Source organism: Indicator indicator, chromosome 8, assembly GCF_027791375.1.
Source record: "Indicator indicator isolate 239-I01 chromosome 8, UM_Iind_1.1, whole genome shotgun sequence".
Lineage (NCBI taxonomy): Eukaryota > Metazoa > Chordata > Aves > Piciformes > Indicatoridae > Indicator > Indicator indicator.
Window position 1 is genome coordinate 20,953,153 of NC_072017.1, and position 19,124 is coordinate 20,972,276.

General features: G+C 34.5%; 1 protein-coding gene across 3 annotated transcripts in view; it reads left to right on the plus strand.

The window, feature by feature from the left end:
* The window catches only part of FSTL5 (follistatin like 5), a 226,324-nt gene that overhangs the window by 112,332 nt on the left and 94,868 nt on the right, over window positions 1–19,124 (plus strand). For all 3 annotated transcript variants that reach the window (XM_054383005.1, XM_054383006.1, XM_054383007.1), the window contains exon 5: window positions 10,077–10,197. In XM_054383005.1, coding sequence (XP_054238980.1) covers window positions 10,077–10,197 — 121 coding nt within the window. The remainder of the gene's footprint in view (window positions 1–10,076; window positions 10,198–19,124) is intronic.

A 19,124-nucleotide genomic window follows, 5' to 3' on the forward strand; every position in this document is an offset into this window, starting at 1 on the left:
CAAGAAAATTTCTTTCCTGTATATATTTTTGCAAACAATAATTTTATATGAATATATTATATGAATAGATACCATGCATTTGAGCTACAGATACAGATGTGAATAATTATACTTAATAATTAAAATAGATATATCTATTGATTTGCAATCTAATGAAACTAAATTTGAGATGCTTCCTCATTTTACCACTTAAAAGTAGCTTGACTTCCTCACAGAACTGTTGGAAAATAGTTGAATTTTTTAACCACTACAAATCCATTGTCTAGTTATCACTGAATCATAATCTTTACATTAGAGGAGCAGGATTAAAGGATTAGTGCTGAAAGTCAGTATCAAAACTATTCTGTGGAATTTCCAGGTTTGCATAAAGAAAGAATTATTGTCTATTCAGTTGCTACACATACACCTTTTTCTTTATTTTTGTGTCAAACACAGGTTAAAAAAAAGGAAAAAAAAAAAAAAGAAAAAAAAACCCTCCATTATAGTGTTGTCAAACTTACTGTAGATACTTTTCCCTAGTACCTGTATATATTAAGAAAAAAAATACATAATAGAATGGCAACTGTGAAGTTTTTATTATGTGAAAACTTATAATGAAAGAAAACACTGAATTCCTTTTGTGAGACTTTGCAGTTAAGAACCCAGCTCCTGTATAAGCACAATATTTATAAACCTTTGCCTTCATCTGTTGAAGGAAGATTTTAGCCTGCAAATTTACTGAAAACAAACCATGTGTGTCATTTGGGTTGTCTCTGAAGTTTTAAAACAAGATAGCAAATTAAAATGCCTCAGAGTGGTATTTTCAAATAAAATGCAGGTTTTCAGAGCATTACTGTTGTGTTTTTTTTTTTTAACTCAATATTCTCGTTTTAGACACTGATTTTTTTTAATTCTTGTTGAATATCAAGATCACTTTGCAAGGTGAGATTAGACTCTTTCTCTCTTCTGCCATTAGTGCATATGATAGCTATCGTTTGTAAAGTTAGTAGTTTGTGTTTGTAAAGTTAGTAGCATGAACAAAAGACATCATCTTGAATGCACTATCTAGACCATGGTGAAGCAGGCTGACCCCCTGCAGCCCATTAAAGTTAACAGTAGGGAATATATCCACATGTGGCTCATGGAAGACCCCATACCAGAGCAGGCAGATGCCTGAAAGAGGTTCTGACCCTGTGGGAAGCTGTGCTGGCACAGGCTAGTGGCAGGACCAGTGAAGAGAGGAGCCCATGCTGGAGCAGGTTTACTGCCACACTTGTGACTCTGCTGGTGACCCATGCTTGACATCTGTTCCTGAAGGACTACACCCTGAGGAAAAGACCCATTCTGGAGCAGTGCTTGTAGCTTGTGGGAAGGGCTCCCATTGGCAAAGTTCTTGAAGGACTGAATCCTGTGGAAGGTACTCCATCTTGGAGCAAAGGAGGAGTGCTCCTGAGGAGTCTCCTCTGAGGAGAAAGGAGTGGCAGAGAAAAAGTGTGATGAACTGAGTGCAAGCCCTCTGCCTGTCCCCCTGTGCCACTTGGTGGGAGGAGGCAGAGAAAATTGGGAGTGAGGTTCAGCCCAGGAGGGGGGGGGGGGGGGGAAAGAGGGTTTTTTTATGAATTGTTTTATTTCTCATTACTCTTCTCTTGATTGATCACAGATTAATTCTTCCCCAAGTCAAGTCTATTTTGTGTGTGATGGTAATTGGTGTGTGATCTCTGCCTGTTCTTACACCAGCTCATGAGCCTTTTGTTACATTTTTTCTCCCTTGTCCAGCTGAGGAAGGGAGTAATACAGAGCAGCTTTGGTGGGCACCTGGCATCCAGCCAGGATCAACTCAACATAGGAAGAGATTATTGTACTCTTGCAAATGTTCTCAAGCCGAGGAGAATTTTTTCTCAACTATGTTCACAATGCACATAAAATTTTGAAATGCACAGACATATCATAAATAATAGTGCCTCTCTGCATGTTAAATTTAATTATATTAAGGAAATATGAAAAATATGATGTTTGCTGTAGAAAACAACAAGGAATCCTGAAGTTAGTTTATGTTTGCCTGAATATTGAACTTCAGTTTTTACTGCATCTTAAATTTTATATCTCCTCAATCTTGCTGTGCAATGAGTAGTGCAATCAAGCTCTTGGATTGCATTTTGTTATCTTGTCAGTGTTCATATAGTCATCCTGCCTGATGTAAAATTGAAATGAAGCAGTTGGAAACTGGAAATGATGACAGCAACACCAATTTTTATTGATCAGAAATCATAAAGTTCTTGTATTTGCATCTTGATGCAAGAGAAACAAATATTCCTGTCCAGAAAAAAAAAAAAAAACAAAACACAAAAAAAACCCCAAACCAAACCTGAACAAACTACAAAAAAACCCACCAAACCAACCAACAAAAAACAAACCCAAAAGTAGTGGTTTTTATTAAAAAATATTTCAAATACTGAGAAGGAAAAAAAAATATTTCAAGTATTAAACTGATAAAAAAAAATCGCAGGGTATTAGTTTTTTTTCCTTTGAACGATTCATACATCTGGGTATAAATTTTTTTGATGGCTTTGTATTACAGTTAAAAAATAATTATAACTCCATTACACAGTGTAAATGCCAGGCAAGTTATTTAGTAAGGAAGACAGAGAAGCAGTGTGATTATATAGCCCTATGAACGCAAATGAATATATAAATATTCATCCCCATACAAATAATTCTCTGACTTGACTTCTTTCACTGCTAAGCCTAACTCGTTTAATGTTCTAGTTTTCTAAATCCTATATTGACAAGTCAGATTTGGCTTTATGTTGAAAGGACATACAAATCAAGTTAACCTTTCAGAGCACTTTGTTTAGAGAGGGAGATGCACTTCCAAAAGGGTAGGCTATGAAATAGGCAGAGTTTTCATCACCTTCATCACCTCTGGTTTAACCTGAATGCAACATGTCTGCAAGGTTTCTATTAAAGTGAGGTGGTTCCAAGAAGGCCTTGCTGTATTTTATTTTTAAAGCCTTTTGATAGAATTTAAATGAATTGAAAATAAAAGAGGACAATTGATTCTTCTAATCAGCTATGAATATTAATTTTTAAAAGACTCATTTATTTAAAGCAAAACTTTATAGAAAAGGGAAGTGACATAGTCTACAAGTAAGTCAGAGAACAAGTTTATCATCCTTATTTACACAGGATCACAGAATTGTCAGGGTCAAAAGGTACCCCCAAGGATCATCTAGTTCCAAACCCCTGCTGTGGGCAGGGACACCCTCCACTGGATCAGGTTGCCCAGAGCTACATCCAGCCTGGCTTTAAAAACATCCAGGGTTGTTTTTAGCATGGGGCTTCCACCACCTCCCTAGGCAATCTGTTCCAGTGTCTCACCACTCTTATGGTGAAGAACTTTTGCCTAGCATCCAATCTGAATCTACCCTCCTCTAGCTTGGATTCATTCTTCCTAGTCCTATCACTATCCAACACCCTAAAAGTCCCTCATCTGCTTTCTTGTAGGCCCCCTTCAGATACTGAAAGTAATTTATGAAGTAATATGAAGTAGTTTCAGATACCTGAATATGTTTCTGAGATTTACTAGGAAAAATAAAAATATGTTATATAAATTCATCCTTATTTTTGCATTTATTTTGATATTTTCTCATAGTCATTTAATTCCACTTAGTGAGACAAAACAAACAAAAAAAATCAATTAAAACCAGCCAAATGAAATTCTCACTCTCAGGAAGCTGTACTAAGTTCATCAGTGTTTCGAGGAATGATAAGTGGAAGTTATGGAAACTACTACAAGATCAATTGTGTAATTTTCACATCACAGTTTAGTGTGTTTCAGTTACAGATGACATCAGAAATACAGATTTGTCACAGAGTGTGATGAACCTTTGAACAGTTACATATCCGTTATTTGTAGATAAATACAACGTGTGGGTGTGTTTGTTTATTTTTACATAAGGCATCAATTCATAAATTCTAATGTGAAATGTACAAAAAAGAAACAAATTTTAAGTAGGATGGTAAGTATTAGTGGGTTTGTATCTATGTGTGGGTATGAGTACTTATCTGTAAATCTCAGGAATATGCCGTAGCTTAGAAGAATACACTCCATAGATGTAGAGCTGTATCTATCAACACCTTAGTTACTATATATTATCTTTAAAGAATGCAATTTAAAGGAATTATCCATTTAATTAGCTTAGTACAGCATTAATTGCTGTTAAATATATAGTAAGATAACATTTAAATTAGTTTATTCCTGGGTTTTATTCTTTTGTTTTCAGAATTGCTTCACTAGATATTATATTTGCTATAAAACTGTTGCTTGTTTGTGCATTTGGAACAGATGTGAGTCCTTTTTTATACAACTTGGCCTGAACTGTTATGTCTTTTCCTTCAAAGATTAAAATCGTGAAACTATGTTACCTATGTTCCACTACTGAGAAAAGAAATAAATTTAGCTTCTTCCAGTTTTATTTCTATATTAATGATAATACTGTTGTACTTAATGCCCACTGATGTTTCATGGCACTTGCTTGCACAGCTACAACTAATATAAATTACACCTTATCTGTCATTGTTAGTTTCTCAAACTCTCATCAAAATACTTCTTGGAGCCTCGATCTTCAAATTTTTACCTTTATGGCATTTGATTTTGCATCTTAGCATTGGTATTGTTATTTGTTATTTGGAGGACATGGAACTAAGAAAAGAGATGGTAAGCCTATCACCTCTCTTTGAACTTTTAATCAACTTTAATGTTTCCTACACGTGACACATGCAGAAGCCTATTTTGCTTGTTAAACCATAGTTCTTTTTCTCCCTATTAATTAGGGATACTTTATTATTTAGGTTGTATTATCTACTTTTGCTGTCACTAATCTAAGAAAAACTGAACATGCACTGTATTTAATTCTAGATACAAAAAAAAAAAAATCCTGCATGAAATACTAAAAATAGGAGCAAAGGAAACTTCTTAGGGATCAGTACCTTAACAAATTCAGCTTACAAACATTGTAGTTATAGTATTAACATCTTGACCTATGGTTGTTGACTTTGCTATTATCATGTAAAGGGCACTTTCCATTTTTTTCTTGCATAATGGATAATTCAGTTACTCTGCAGGATTAGAATATAATTATTTAGCTACTGGAATAGCATGTAAGAAGAAAAGGGCTGTGAATATTCTGGCTACATATTCTGATCCTATACTGCAGGTTAGGCATCTACAACTTCATCATTGTACTTGCAGACATCTAAGGACACATTTACATCTTGTGAGTCAGGTGAGATCTTCCTGCTGCTAAGTGTGGAAGTGCAAAAGCAGGGAAGTGTGACTCTCGTTGGAGCAGTCTTCCCAGAGAGACCTCATATCTGAGGTAGTGTAGCTCAATTAGTATGGGACAATGTTGAGGCAAAATCGAGTCTATGCCTTTACATGTCCCTCCATGTGGGTTTACCAGTTCAAATCTCTCATTCTACCCCAGATTCCCAAATGTAATGCTTTACTATGGATACTGAGTAAAGGATGATGTTGATACCCTATAGAACATGCTGGTAAACTGCAAGAAGTATACTAATTTAACTAGGTTAGGGAAGTTAAATCAAGGGAAATTTTGCCAAGCTCTGTTATCTATTTGATTTAATAAATGATAAATTATTTTAGATTTCACAAAGTTATACTACTGTAGAAGACAATGGAAAAAGGTAATTGAACCCCTTTGTGCTGTCAAAATTAATTTGGAGTATGATTCCCAGGGTGTTTGATGTACTCTAGATCAAGCACTGAGTGATACTGTTGCAATGAGATACTTGCTTTTAGGAAAGATGAACACACATTAAGCAAACCAGTATATTTGCTGTAAAGGAAGTTTTTGTTTGTAGCTGTATTTCTGTAACATTTTCTTTAAGTATATAGAGAGCATCAATCATAAGCAAGCAAAAAACCACAGATGTAATATAGACTAATACAAGAAATGTTATTTGTGGTCTAGTTTTATAGCGTCTGCAGACTTTTCGTTGTGGCTGTCAGAAATTAAATTGAAATGAATGAAATGATCTAATCTGACATGCAATTTGTCATTTTTAATTTGATTAACTTTCCTAGTCTTCTAAAGTTTGTTGTAGCACTGACTAAATTCCTGAGGGGTTTTTAATTTATCTAATACTATGCTGTTTCACAGTGAGTAAATAATTGTGTACTATATCTTTAAAAACTACAGTATTTTCCAAATAATACTAATCCATTTTCCATGTTTCAAAGAACATTCAAATCTCAAGGATAAGATTTATACTTTAGAAAAGCCATATTTAATTTGAGAATTTTGCTAAGATCCTAAATTTTCAGGATTTATAGGGTTTTACAATGAGCTATAAACAGAGCATCAGTTTTGCTATATGTCTTACCTTTTACAAGCTCATGATACGGAAAGCAAATATTTCACAGTCTAGAGAAATTTATAGTAAAATATGTGAGAATAAGTATTTGTGAATATTTTCCAGTATGAATTTATAACTTAGTCTGACTCCCATTTATGACTTATATGGTACAATCATAAGATGATTTGCACAATTTTAATAAGGCTTTAATCTTTATAGTAAGGATTTAGTTTACAGCATATGACTTACTGAAAATGTTGCCTTATTCTTTCTTGCATCCCTTATTAATTGCTGTCTGTTTAGCAGAGTTGAAAGCTGGGTTTAAAGAAGTGGCTTAAGAATCAGTTTCCTTGAATTTTTCTTTTGTCCTCCATAGACAGATTAATAAAATTTGAAATTTAAAGCACAGTGTTAGATCATCTATGATATGCCATCATCTAATCTAATTTGCGTGTAATAGACATGGAATTTTTGAGAATTTTTTACCTGCCTCTTTTTGAAATAAAGTGCTTTACAGGGCTCATTTCTGTTTCTTAAGGTATGATTTAGTTTCTTATTTTTAGATGAATAACCTTGTATTTGGCTTTATGAAAATACAGATCCTCTTGAAAAACACTCAGCCATGTGATCCATCTAATATCGTATGTTGCAGTTTTGTTCTCCTCATTATTATTCACCTCAAAAGTAGATACCATCTGCCAGTTTTCTTTTTTCCTTTATTTTTAAATTATCAAAAAGGATTGGGATGAGACCTCAAACTTTCAAAACGTAATTGGATTGTTTCAGCCGTTAATGAGTCCTTACTGACATCTCCTTTTTCAGGTTTTACAATTACAGTCGTCATTATTCATGCAATATATGCCTTATTGAAACTGCACGGTATTATTGTTAGTTTGTAAAGATGTAGAGTGTGAAATTAAAAATACCTACAAGAAGCTATTTTGTTAAGCAAGCTGCCTTTGTAAAATTAAATCCCCTACATAAGTAAAACAAAATGAAAAATGGAGTTGTCTGGCAGCCTGTTAAAATAGCATGTTGTCTCGGTATTTAGAAAACACAAGTAGTATTCAGTCTTTGTGAATGTCACTGTTTATTTCTTGAATCAATGGTGATAATTTTTTTTTGTTGTCTTGCTTAAGTATTTGAGCTGTGTAACATGTCCCACCTTTCGGAATTTCACTTATATGTAAAATAATCTCTTAAAAGGTAATGTCAACAGGAAAAAGGTCTAATCAGTTGCTTAATATGGGACCCTAGTGAACAAGCAATTTGATTCTGATGATTTTTAAACATTTGATGCTAACATAAGTTGCTAAGCGACTTCTCTGTTGGCTAATGACTTGGCATATAGTCAGCTTTGCTTTGCAAGAGTCTCATATGAGTTGTGATTTCATATCCCAGTCAATCTTATCTAACTGCAGGCTTCCGTAGAATGAAATAATTTTTCCAAATTCAAATGCCTGTTCTGAGTTGTACCTCTTGTGATAGAATATTAATCCTCAACCTCTTTAAGAATAAGAAAAAAAAAAGCAAACCCCCCCCAGAAAACACCAACAAAACCCCCACCAACTTCTCCACAAAGATTAATTTTGTTTTAAGTCAGAGAACTGATCTTATCCACAGATCGCATTGCAGAATTGGGAGATGGCTAGATGCAGCACAAGAGAATTCCTATTGAGTGAAAACTGGAACAGCTCTTCTAGAAGAAAATCACAGATGATTCATTAAGATCAATCATAATTTGTTATCACCTCTGTGCCTTCTAAAATCTATCCTCACAGATATTTTGGGGGGGCTTTGTCAAAACTGAGTGAATTTTCCAAGGAAACCAAATTTATACCACCATCATAAAGTAAGCAGATTATGCGTTTACTGAAGATCAACATTAAATAATTGCCAGAAAAATAAATTATATCTGTCCGTAGGATCATTCTTGAAAATACCTCAATAATGCTGGCTAATCTTCTTTTTAAAAAATATCATTGTAATTTTAAATAAAATTCATCAATTAACAATTAAAAGCATCATAAGACAGTTTTCAGTTCAAAGGATTGAAGCTGAGAACACTAATATGCAACTAGAAATGTGGTACTCTAGTGGCAGGTGTTGGTGGGCTTTAACAAAGGTTTTATTACATTACATTAGGTGTAAAGTGTAATCCTTATTAGCACAATTGAAGCTAGTGGGAACAAGTGTTTTGAACCTCTTTTTCAGGAGCCAGCTGTGATTTTAAGCACATTTCATGGTCCTGAAATTTCAGAGACTTCTTCTAGGGTGGTTTTCAATGCACACCATTCTATCTTTAGTGATGTTTGTATAGTTACAGTGGGCTTAGAGTTATTAATTTTTTCCAGGCTACATTTTTGTCCTTTATGTACCAGCTGTAAGATCTACACAATTTCATTTTTTCATAATTCATTTGAACTTGAACTTAATTAACCAGGCTTTTAAAGTATCAGTAGCTAGCACTAATATGCAGGTTGCATAGTATGTATCTTTAATTAGTAATACCTAAAGCTGGTTTTGTGGTGATTTTTCCTCTTTGTGAATGGTTTTCTTAATTTTCAATGTACTAACAAGGTTATTATCTTATATAATGCTTTTATATTGATATATAGATTACTTCTTGCAAGGTACTTATATCCTTTCTCTTTAATTCTCCTTTTATTCTGTATTATGTGTTTAGAAATTTCCTATTTACAGGAACAATAACATTTCTGTCTGTTCCTGTTTCTTCCTTTGCAGAGCAACTGAAACAAAACCCCTCTGTATCCTCATACGATGATACAAATGAAAGAGTTTTGCAGTTATTTTTGGACACAGGTACAGGATAGGAAGAGTAATTATTTTACAAGGGAATTAACTATAGTTAATAATTTTTCCTGTGCCTGGTACAAAACTTTAAACTGTGAAACAATACAGTGTTAGGTTTGGTTCTTTCAGCTATGTGATAGTGCTTTTAACATATGTGCCATATAAAACAGGAATTCTGAATATTTGAATATTTTTATATTTTTACACATCATAAAAATTCCTTGGATGGAATCGAGGATATACACATACACAGCCAGTAAACCAGAAATTTGCACATTTCTCTGGAAGATGTTTATTGGAGTTAAAATCTAATAGCTGTTATGATCTATTCATGAAGTGTATGTGCTTCCATTGAGAAACAGGCGACTTTTCAGGTCAGCTACTTTTATAACAGGTCTTTGGGAAGATTAAAGGCTTGTCAAAAGCTTATAAGAAGTTGATTCAATTAGTAGAGCCATAGGAGTTTGTTTTAGTTATTTTTGAAAATGACTGAATTTGGTTTTATGTGGTCAGGAATTATACCGAGAGGAAAAAGACATTGTCATGTCTACTTCTGAAATTATTATCTCAAATGTATTTGAATGATTCTTAATCACCATTCTTACACACATAAAATCAACTTTTACATTCACAGTGTCTTTATAGTGCTTCTGTCTATCTTCATTATATATATTCTCTATGTATTCAAAAAACTTTCGTGGAATCTCAGTGAGTCTGTCCTAAAGATATTAACTTCTAAAACTGCAATAAATAACTAACTGGAAATCCCTGACTTTACACAGTTGCAGTTCACTGCCCCACAGCAACCTTAAAATGATCTATTAAATGGTTATTAGAAACAATTAATTATACCAAAGAACTCTAAGAGCTCAAATGTAATTTCATGGTTATAATTTTCTTGTCAGGTAATAAAACGGGATGAGCTTGGCAAGGATCTATCTGACTGCTCTCTGTTCGATTTGCTGAAGTACGATGATTATAATAGTGACAAGCACCTAGCTCTGGAAGAATTCTACAGAGCCTTCCGTAAGTACAAAGCCTATTCTCTCGGGTTTCTTTTCCCTCTCTTATTTCCCTAAAATGGTATTTTTCAGTTTTTAAATCTTGGCGTATCAAGATGCTGTACTTAATGACTACAATTTAACACTCATGATACAGTAGAGAACTTGGCACAAATCAATGAGGTGCATTAGTGTCAAGCTTTCTGAGGGATTAAGGTAATGAAGAATTCATAGATAATCTTTCTTAATGCTAGCATGTAGTGGTAGGTCTGTGAAGTAGCGTGGTCAAGACATAATCAATAGAGTCAAAAAAAGCTAAAACATTTCTCTACACCCTGTATTTGTAAGTGTTCTCTGAGTGCCAAAGTTGATATGAGACAAATTTGTACAGTACATGCAAACACATCTTGACCAAACTACTGGGGTATGGGTCAACATGGTAGTGAGTAGTAGAAAGAAGAAAGATATTGATAGCTTTTTAAATTATATGTTACATACATAGCCAGATCAAAACTCATGATTTTTGCTCTTACCCATCACAAATCTAAGACTGAATCTTGAAATCTGGCTGATTTCAATAGCTATTGCTCCATAATCAACAATATGGCAACATAGCATATCATGTTTGTGCTCAGCTATCCCTGTAAGTACGGTTTGATTATGCATTGACATAATTTTGGACAAGCTGGATGATGCTGAGGCCAGTGGTTCAACAAGGCCAAGTGTCAGGTCTTGCACATGGGTCACAACAACCTCATGCAATCCTACAGGTCCTTGGGAAGAGTGGCTGGAAAGCTGCCTGTCAGAAAAGGACATGGAGATGTTGGTTGACAGCAGAGTGAATATGAGCCAACAGTGTGTGCCCAGGTGGCCAGAATGTCAACACCATTCTGGTCTGGTTTGTGTCAGAAAGAGTGGACCAAGCAGGACTTGGGAAGTGATTGTCCCTGTACTTAGCACTGATGAAGATGCACCTTGCATGTTTTGAGCTCCTCACTAAAAGAAAGACATTGAAGTGTTGGAGCATATCCAAAGAAGGCCAACAAATCTGGTGAGGGGACTACAAGTCCCATGAGGAGTAACTGAGGGAACTGGGGTTGTTTAGTCTGGAAAAATGGAGGCTGAGGGGAGACCTTATCATTGTCTACACCTGCCTGAAAGGAGGTTGCAGTGATGTGGATGTTAGTCTCTTATCCCAGTTAATAATCTGTATCATGAAAGGAAATGGCCACGAGTTGCACTAAGGGAGGTTTAGATTGGATGTTAGGAAAACTTTCTTCAGTGAGATGGTTGTTCAGTATGGGAAAAGCCTGCCCAGGGAAGTGGTGGAGTCACCATCCCTGGAGGCATTTAAAAGAAGTGTAGATGTTTGTTGATTTTTTTTTTTAACCTATTATTCTTTATTTCTGTAACTCTATAGTGAGTTGCATTTTGAGGTATGGGGGGGGGGGGGGGGGGGGGGGAGGGTCAAGGGCATAGAAGGGGACTACTTCTAGCACCTTGTTTATTAAGACAGTCATATGAGCACAGAAATGCTAGGGCTAGAGCAAGGAGAAGCAGAGAGGGACAGATGTCACAGCACCAAAATTTTTATATGTGACATTACCTTAAGTGTACTTTCAAAGCCAGTTCGTACCTAAAGCTGCTAAAATACAAAATGTATTATAGATAACAAAATATACTTTTAAGACATTTGAATTTAGTAAAAATTAAACCTCTCATTTTCTAAATATGGTTGTTCATCAACATCCTCTACTCAGCAAAGGATTAAGCTGCACAGAAGAACCTTTGAAAAAAATTAGTAGGCTGGAAAAGGACTGACAGAAGGCTTTAGGGATATTTGTGTTATCAGCCTAAGCCTAAAAAGGCGATAGTAATAAACATAACTACTATGCACATTTCTGGTTCTGATTTCAAATAATAATTAAATGCACTTGGATGAGGTTTTGAACACAGTTGGATAGGATTAAAAGCTATCCTTGCTATGCTGTTGAACCACCTATTCCCTTAAAGTGATTTATTTTTAAAGGGTTAGGCAGTCATATTTTATTTTAATATCAGTGCATATCAGCGGGATTTATTACCAGTACTGTTCCTTAGCATTTACAGGTAGGAACTTTTTTTCATTGACATACTTAAGTAGAAATTTGACTGTTATCTAAAGAATCAAACATAGCTGAACATCATACTGCTTCATGAAGAGTTCCCCACAGCAATTCTTTTTTCTGTGGTGGTAGAAGAGTGGAGATTAATCATTGCCTGTTTTAAAGGTGTTTACATGCACGTAAACATATACGCATGCATGCTTCTTTGTATTCTGTGAATTATTTCTGACAGTCTCATTTTATCTGACAATATTAGTTCAAAATGAGCAGGAAAACCAAATGCGAATAACTATATGCAGTGGAATAACAAAACGTTTTACCCTTCAGTGGGTCAGGTGCAGAGCCATAACAAAGAAAGAAAATGCCTGAAAGGATGCTCTCTGCTTTGGAGATTTGTGCCATGTCCTGATTGACAAAATGTTATAAGTAATCGAAGATCCTTACTGGAATCTCTAGTGCTGCACATAGTGACAAGACGGATGTGTTTTTTGGGGCAGTGGCTGTTTTCACTCATACCCTGCAGGGATTTTTGGTGCTGTAACATCTATCTACTAAATCTCTTTCTACTAGATGCTGTAGCAGTTTAACTAGATCAATGAAGAGAGGAGCCTGAAAAATTATTTTCATTGGTGTAAGAAGATAAACCAGGAAGTTTAGATCCAGCTAGGTTTTGGGAGCTTAGGACTGAAGGGTTTGGTCCTCTGCTGCTTTGGTGACATCATATAAAATTGTCTCAGAAGTGATGCAGCTCCATCTTTATATTTTATTATGCTTTTTTGTTTTTCTTCTCTAGCCAGCCCTAAGCTAAATGATTTTCTATCAGGAAATGGGTTCTTTTAGAAAGAGATAAATATATTTAATTTTTCTTTTTCTGAAAGGATGACTGTGTTTTTTTCCTTCAAGTATCACAGAATCACAGAATGTTAGGGGTTATGAAATTTCAAAGCAGGTTATTTCTAGAGGCCTTTGTGGTGGATTGCCAAAACTCTAGACATATAACAAGCAAAAAAATAGTAAATTTTTTTTCTGTTTGATCTGACCTTAGCAGATGGAGATATATATAGGCATTTCTCTTTGTTCTTACAGTAGGAAGAATACATTGTTTTAGACATGTATAAATAGAACTGATTGAACACAATTAGTACAAATAAGTTTATTGTAAATAATTGGCCTATATGCTCTATGCATCAAATTACATCCTTCACAAAATGAAAAGAAAACCCAAACACCAAAAAATTAAAACAAACATACAACCCCCTCCAAACTTTCATAATTGTTTTCTACTGTTGATGAATTCATTTTAGTGTTATCTTATGCTGAAATTACAGAACTTGTCTTTGGGCTTAGCTTTTGGGAGGGAATGTAAGTCTAGTGTTTATGTGATTGTCAAACTGGATGCTTTCTGTGTTTTGAATCATGTGAAAAGACAAGCAGCAAGAATTCTCCATAAATAGAGGGCTCATTATGTTTGCATATACTTAGTTATTAGATTCAGTTTTTAAAACTATTCCAAAACATCCCTGCTTTCATTACAGTAGATTTACTTCTGTTTTAATTTGTTGAATGAAATTATTACAAGATCATGTTAAAAAATTCTTTTTTTTTGGGACATGAGTATATTAACAAAGCAAAATAGACCACAATTCAGCAACAAGAGAAATCTAAATACAATGCCTATACTAAATTATTCATTGAAATAAATTAATATTCAAGTACACTAAGCCTTATTTTAAAAGTATATAAATCCTGATTTTATACTTCTAAAGACTTCAATATGAGGTCTCAAATGTATTTAATGTGGATTCTGAGTCAGAGTTTTATAGCTACAATGTGTTGTCAAGAGTGAAACAGGTTAACAAATTGTAAAGGAAAGATTTTGAGCAAGGAAGAGGTATTATTCTGTCGACTACTACCATTAATTCCTTCTCAGCAACAACTACTGTTTATTAGATTGCTCCAGAGGGTATCATATTTCACCAGTAACCTGTGAAAATACCAGTTAACATCATATTTAGTAGGAGCTACTGGACTTACAGGCAATATTTTTCTGCTCAACATAATCTGTCTTTCAAATTCCTGCCTGTGCGACATGTATTTTCAATTTAGAGATGATCAGTGGGGAAAGAACACAACCTCTTCTATAAAGGAGGCAGTATTTTAAACTGATCACTTCAAACAAGGAACTATTTTAAGTATTATTTCATGGACTGAAGTACCATGCCTGAAATTTCTCACAAACCACTAAATCAATCCATTTTTGGTGTGTGATAATTTCCAGATGATGTGACAAATGTTCATTTGGTGCTTCCCCGGTAAGAACGTGTAGGGTTTTTTTAGGTTCTGGAAATTTATTGTTGGTGGTATTTTGTTTGGTTTGTTGGGTTTTTTAAGAAATATGTTAAATTTTTAAATTAAAAAGTGTCAGAGTAAAATGGGCCCTTAAAAAAAAAACTTAAGTGTTTCTGTTTGACAATGTAAAAGTCCTCTGCGTAATACTGAGCACAGATCTGAATCAATGTAGGAGATAACCAATTTTAACATGATTTCACTACAGCATGCATTCAAAATGTTTGATGCTAGAGTATCATGTAGCTTATTCTTTTAAAATCTTCCCTGATTTCTACCTTCATCCTTAATAGACACAAAAAGAAACATTTTATCAAGGTACTGCAAGATCACATGTTGTACATGCTTGTCATGAAGCTCTGGTGAAATATGCTATTCGTCATTTTATGTTGCTCTGCTACTGTTTCTTCTAAGTCATAGGATGTTTACAGTGACTTGCTATTAAAAGGACTGGATAAAAAGTGTCAAAGTGAACCAATCACATGTAAGTGTGAATAAGCAGTTATTTCCTATATCCAAATATTGATAAATGGAATAATTATAAAATATGCTTACATTCGATTGCTATATAAATGAGTTGCAGTTCTCTGAATTTAGAATTTCACTTTTTGCTAAGGCAGGGTGCCCAAGTTTTCTTCTTCAGGTTTTGGGAGAATTGGGTAACAAATTTAAGGCCACATTATGTTTGCATGAATAGGTGAGACAAATATTTCACAAGGTCACTAGTGAAATTAGGAGATTTTGTTTATGAACCTTAAGTTCTGCTTACTTCTAGTCCCATCAATTCATTTACCTGGGGCATTTTGCTTGGTTCATTGGTGTAGGCTGTTGGAGATAGCGCTGTGAAGTAAACGATTGCAGAGGATGAAGACTGGAACCAAACATTTTCATTAGAGTATCATTGTTTCAAAAAAGAAGACTGGTAGAGATTTGTGGCAGTTTAGGCTGGGTGCCCCCTGCCACTGCCGCATGAGATACACCTCTGGTGTCCTGGGTGTCCACCCACAGGGGTGGACACAGGAAACAACGTATTTCTACCCATAAGTACTGCACCCTATAAGGCCATCTGCAAAGTCATTCTCTTCCTCTTTCTTCCCTCTCTGCTCCCATGGGAGATGTCCTCTCTTATTGGGTAATGCTGGGGGAGTATCCTCAAGGCCTCTTAGGCCTGTCTAGGCCTAATGCCAGAGGAGAATGGAGGGGGGGCAGTCTCAGACCTGGCCAGCCTGAGACTTGCCTAGCAGCGGGAGGGGGAAGAAAGAGCCCTGGGGGGGGGGGTTTGGGTTTACCCTCAGGTGGGAAGAAGGGAAGGATTGGGAATCCTCTGGGAATTCTGTGAGTCTCATTCTTTTGTCCCTTTCGGGGGCAAGAGACGATCTGTCTGGCCCCAAACCAGTACAAGATTGAGTTGCGTAGTATTTCTTATTTGCTCAAAACGCCCAAGAGTGAAGTCTTTCAGTGAGCTTATTTCAGTGCTGTAGAGAACAACACAGAATGTTAAGGAAAAAAATAAACACCAATCAATTATATCTATCTGGCTATAGTTAGCAAAGTCCCCAGTACTTGATGTATTAGCTGTTTCTCTGGAATCAGTTATCTGAGATGACTTACAGTATTTTTGCTATAATTTTGTTAATATTGTTAATTCTGAGAATACTTTCATCATTGTGAACAGTGTACATGTAAGCTTAGGCTGTCTCTCATGTTCCAACATTCACAAACACGTTTATCTAGATATTGCAAGGACTATTTCAAGGCAAATTAATAGTAATCATTTATAATCATAATTTCATTAACAATTTTAAAGGAAGCACTGTCTCCATGGCAGGCCAGGGAGAAAGAGAAATACTTTTGGAATATAAGGAGTAATGAGTGTGCATTAGAGGAGACATTCACTAGCAAGAATATTAAGTATCTCTACTTCAAGGAAGAATTACTCTTCTGGAACTATACTGGTTATTAATAGGCTCATAAAATATTATTTACTAAGAAAGTCTTGCTAACCATTGCATTGCTTGTTTCCTCTGCATCCATAATATTTCTATCTGGATTTCATAGATAAATTTCATCACTAATTTTAATTTTCGGAGTAACTGGCTATAAACAAAGTTAGCTAACATCAAATATTAATTTAAGGATAAATGCTATAATGATTTTCAATATTATCATTATATTAAAGTGCAAAGTTACATTTCCTTTAGAAAGAATTGAAACATATTTTTTTTATTTGGCTTCTTAAGGAAGGAGCATAGAGAATTTATTTTCTTTGTATTAAAAAAAAAGTATTACTCTGAATTTAAGACATGGGTGAAATGTTCAAAACTTCATCTCAGATATTTCTTTATGCGACTAAATGTTTTGTTTTCCATATAGTTGAATGCACCAATTTGAAATCTATTTAATAAAAGGAGAACATTACCACATATTGAAGTCAATGATTTATTAGTTTAGCATTAAATTTAAATAATGAAATATTTGAAAATTAAAAAGAAAAAATTATCTGCTAGAAGCTAACTTGATATCTGTGAGAACTTGACTGTAATGTGATAAGACTACTGGTCATTTGACACTTGCACTTCAGAAATGCAAATACAAAAAAAAAATCGTTGCCCCCAGTCATCAAAAGGCAGCATTTTGATCACTAAGAGAATTTGAATATTTTATATGTAGTCTGAATGAATAAGATACTTTTTTCTTTTGTCCAATAATCTATTTATTTATTTGGAAAACGTTTTGAACTGCTTTGTGTTACTTTAGACTCCATACAAGGTTGAGTTTACTGGTGATTATTAAATATCAAACACTAATATTAACTTTAGAAAAGAGTTAATAAGTCATTTTATTCAAACATTAGAACATTTTGTTTCATCTTTGTACCTTATGGGCTACTATGGAGTCCAAAGAAACAAACTTTCCCAAAAGAAGGCAGCAGGGGATTAGGTTTGGAGGTTTTTTCGATAACTCTGTGCGGCTTGCTCTGGTTTTGTTCTTGCATCTGGGTAAATAAAAGTAGAAAAATTTTTACAGTCACAAGAAGATTGTAAAAGACTTTAGTTATTCCTGAGATACCTGAATTTATCACACATATCTGACATGTACGCTATAAAAAGAGTATCTGAAGACATAGTCTTCCACCTACATTATGTGAAAGTACATTGGAAATGCTGTAAATGGAGTTAATAAGAAAATAATTCCAGTGTTGCAAAGCTTGTGTTTTACAGTATCTTGGGAAAGTTCTTTTGACTGAATACCCTCAAATATCCATTACATAGACGAAGAAAGAAGAATAGCTCAAAAATGTCTCATTACAGAGAAATATATTGGGAGGAAAAAAAAAGAAAAAGCAAAACACACACGAACAACCTTTTTTTGTTCATTTCATCATTCATGCTGAATTAGGTTCTGGTAGAGTGTTTATTTCAGGAAATTTCATTGCTAGTTTAATTTCCTAAGCATAATTCAATTTCAAGATTTACTACAGTAGTCCTCCATAACCTTTGAGCATTACTTGGTTTTTTTTTTCCCTCTTCAGTATAATGCTTATATAGTGTGTTTTGGTATGTTGTATGTTTTTGCAGATTGCAACTCTCCTAACACATCCATATATACCATTGTCAAAAAGGCACTATTTTTGGCTAACTGAAATAAGCAGTGATTTAAATGTTTCAATCCAAAGATTTTATAGAAAATTTCAAACAAAAATATGGATAAATTATTTTTTAATATGAAAATTGTCAGTGTATTAAATTTTAAGTAAGAAATAAATGAAGTGAGTTATCTCAGCAACCTAAATTAAATGCTCCAATAACTATTTGAAGTTTCTTACTATTTATGTGTGTATATATATTATATATATATATAAAAAAGGAGAATAGTTTAAAACTGTGTGCTGTACACATAAAAATGTCTACAAATAACATATATGTGCCCTTAGGTAAAAGTGTGTAGGTTTATAGTTTAATCCGATCGGTGCTTTTTAAGGCACCCATTTACGACTTCAAATTTCTATCTGAAAGTGCCCTCTCTATGCCAATATTGAGAGCACCTTCTTGTCACTTCACCACTGCGCAGCTCTAAAGTTGCTGCAGGGCTCTGACCAGTGGAAAGAGTTGAAGTTTTGAAAAAATTTAGAAGAGTTCCTTGCTTGATGACTCCCTCAGCACAGGTAGACAGGTAATAGACCAGAGGAAAATGTCCCATTTACCAACTGGATTTCTGAGCTTTTTTACCCTTCTTTGGACAACTTTTTGTAGCTTGTTCATAAAATATGATAAGAGATAAAAATGGGGGGGGGGGGGAAATGGAAAAATAATTTTTACAAGGGATTTATGATGTATCTCCTTGGAAAGCAGAAGTGTATATCTAACCTGCTAACTTGTGTCTCCTGAACAACTTTGAGCTAAAAGGAGCAGAGGACTTCTTCTAAATCAAAATAATCTCTCTAGTAAGTTTTCAGTGTTTAGCTCATCCTAAAATTCTAAAGCTGCAAGGTTTGAAGAGG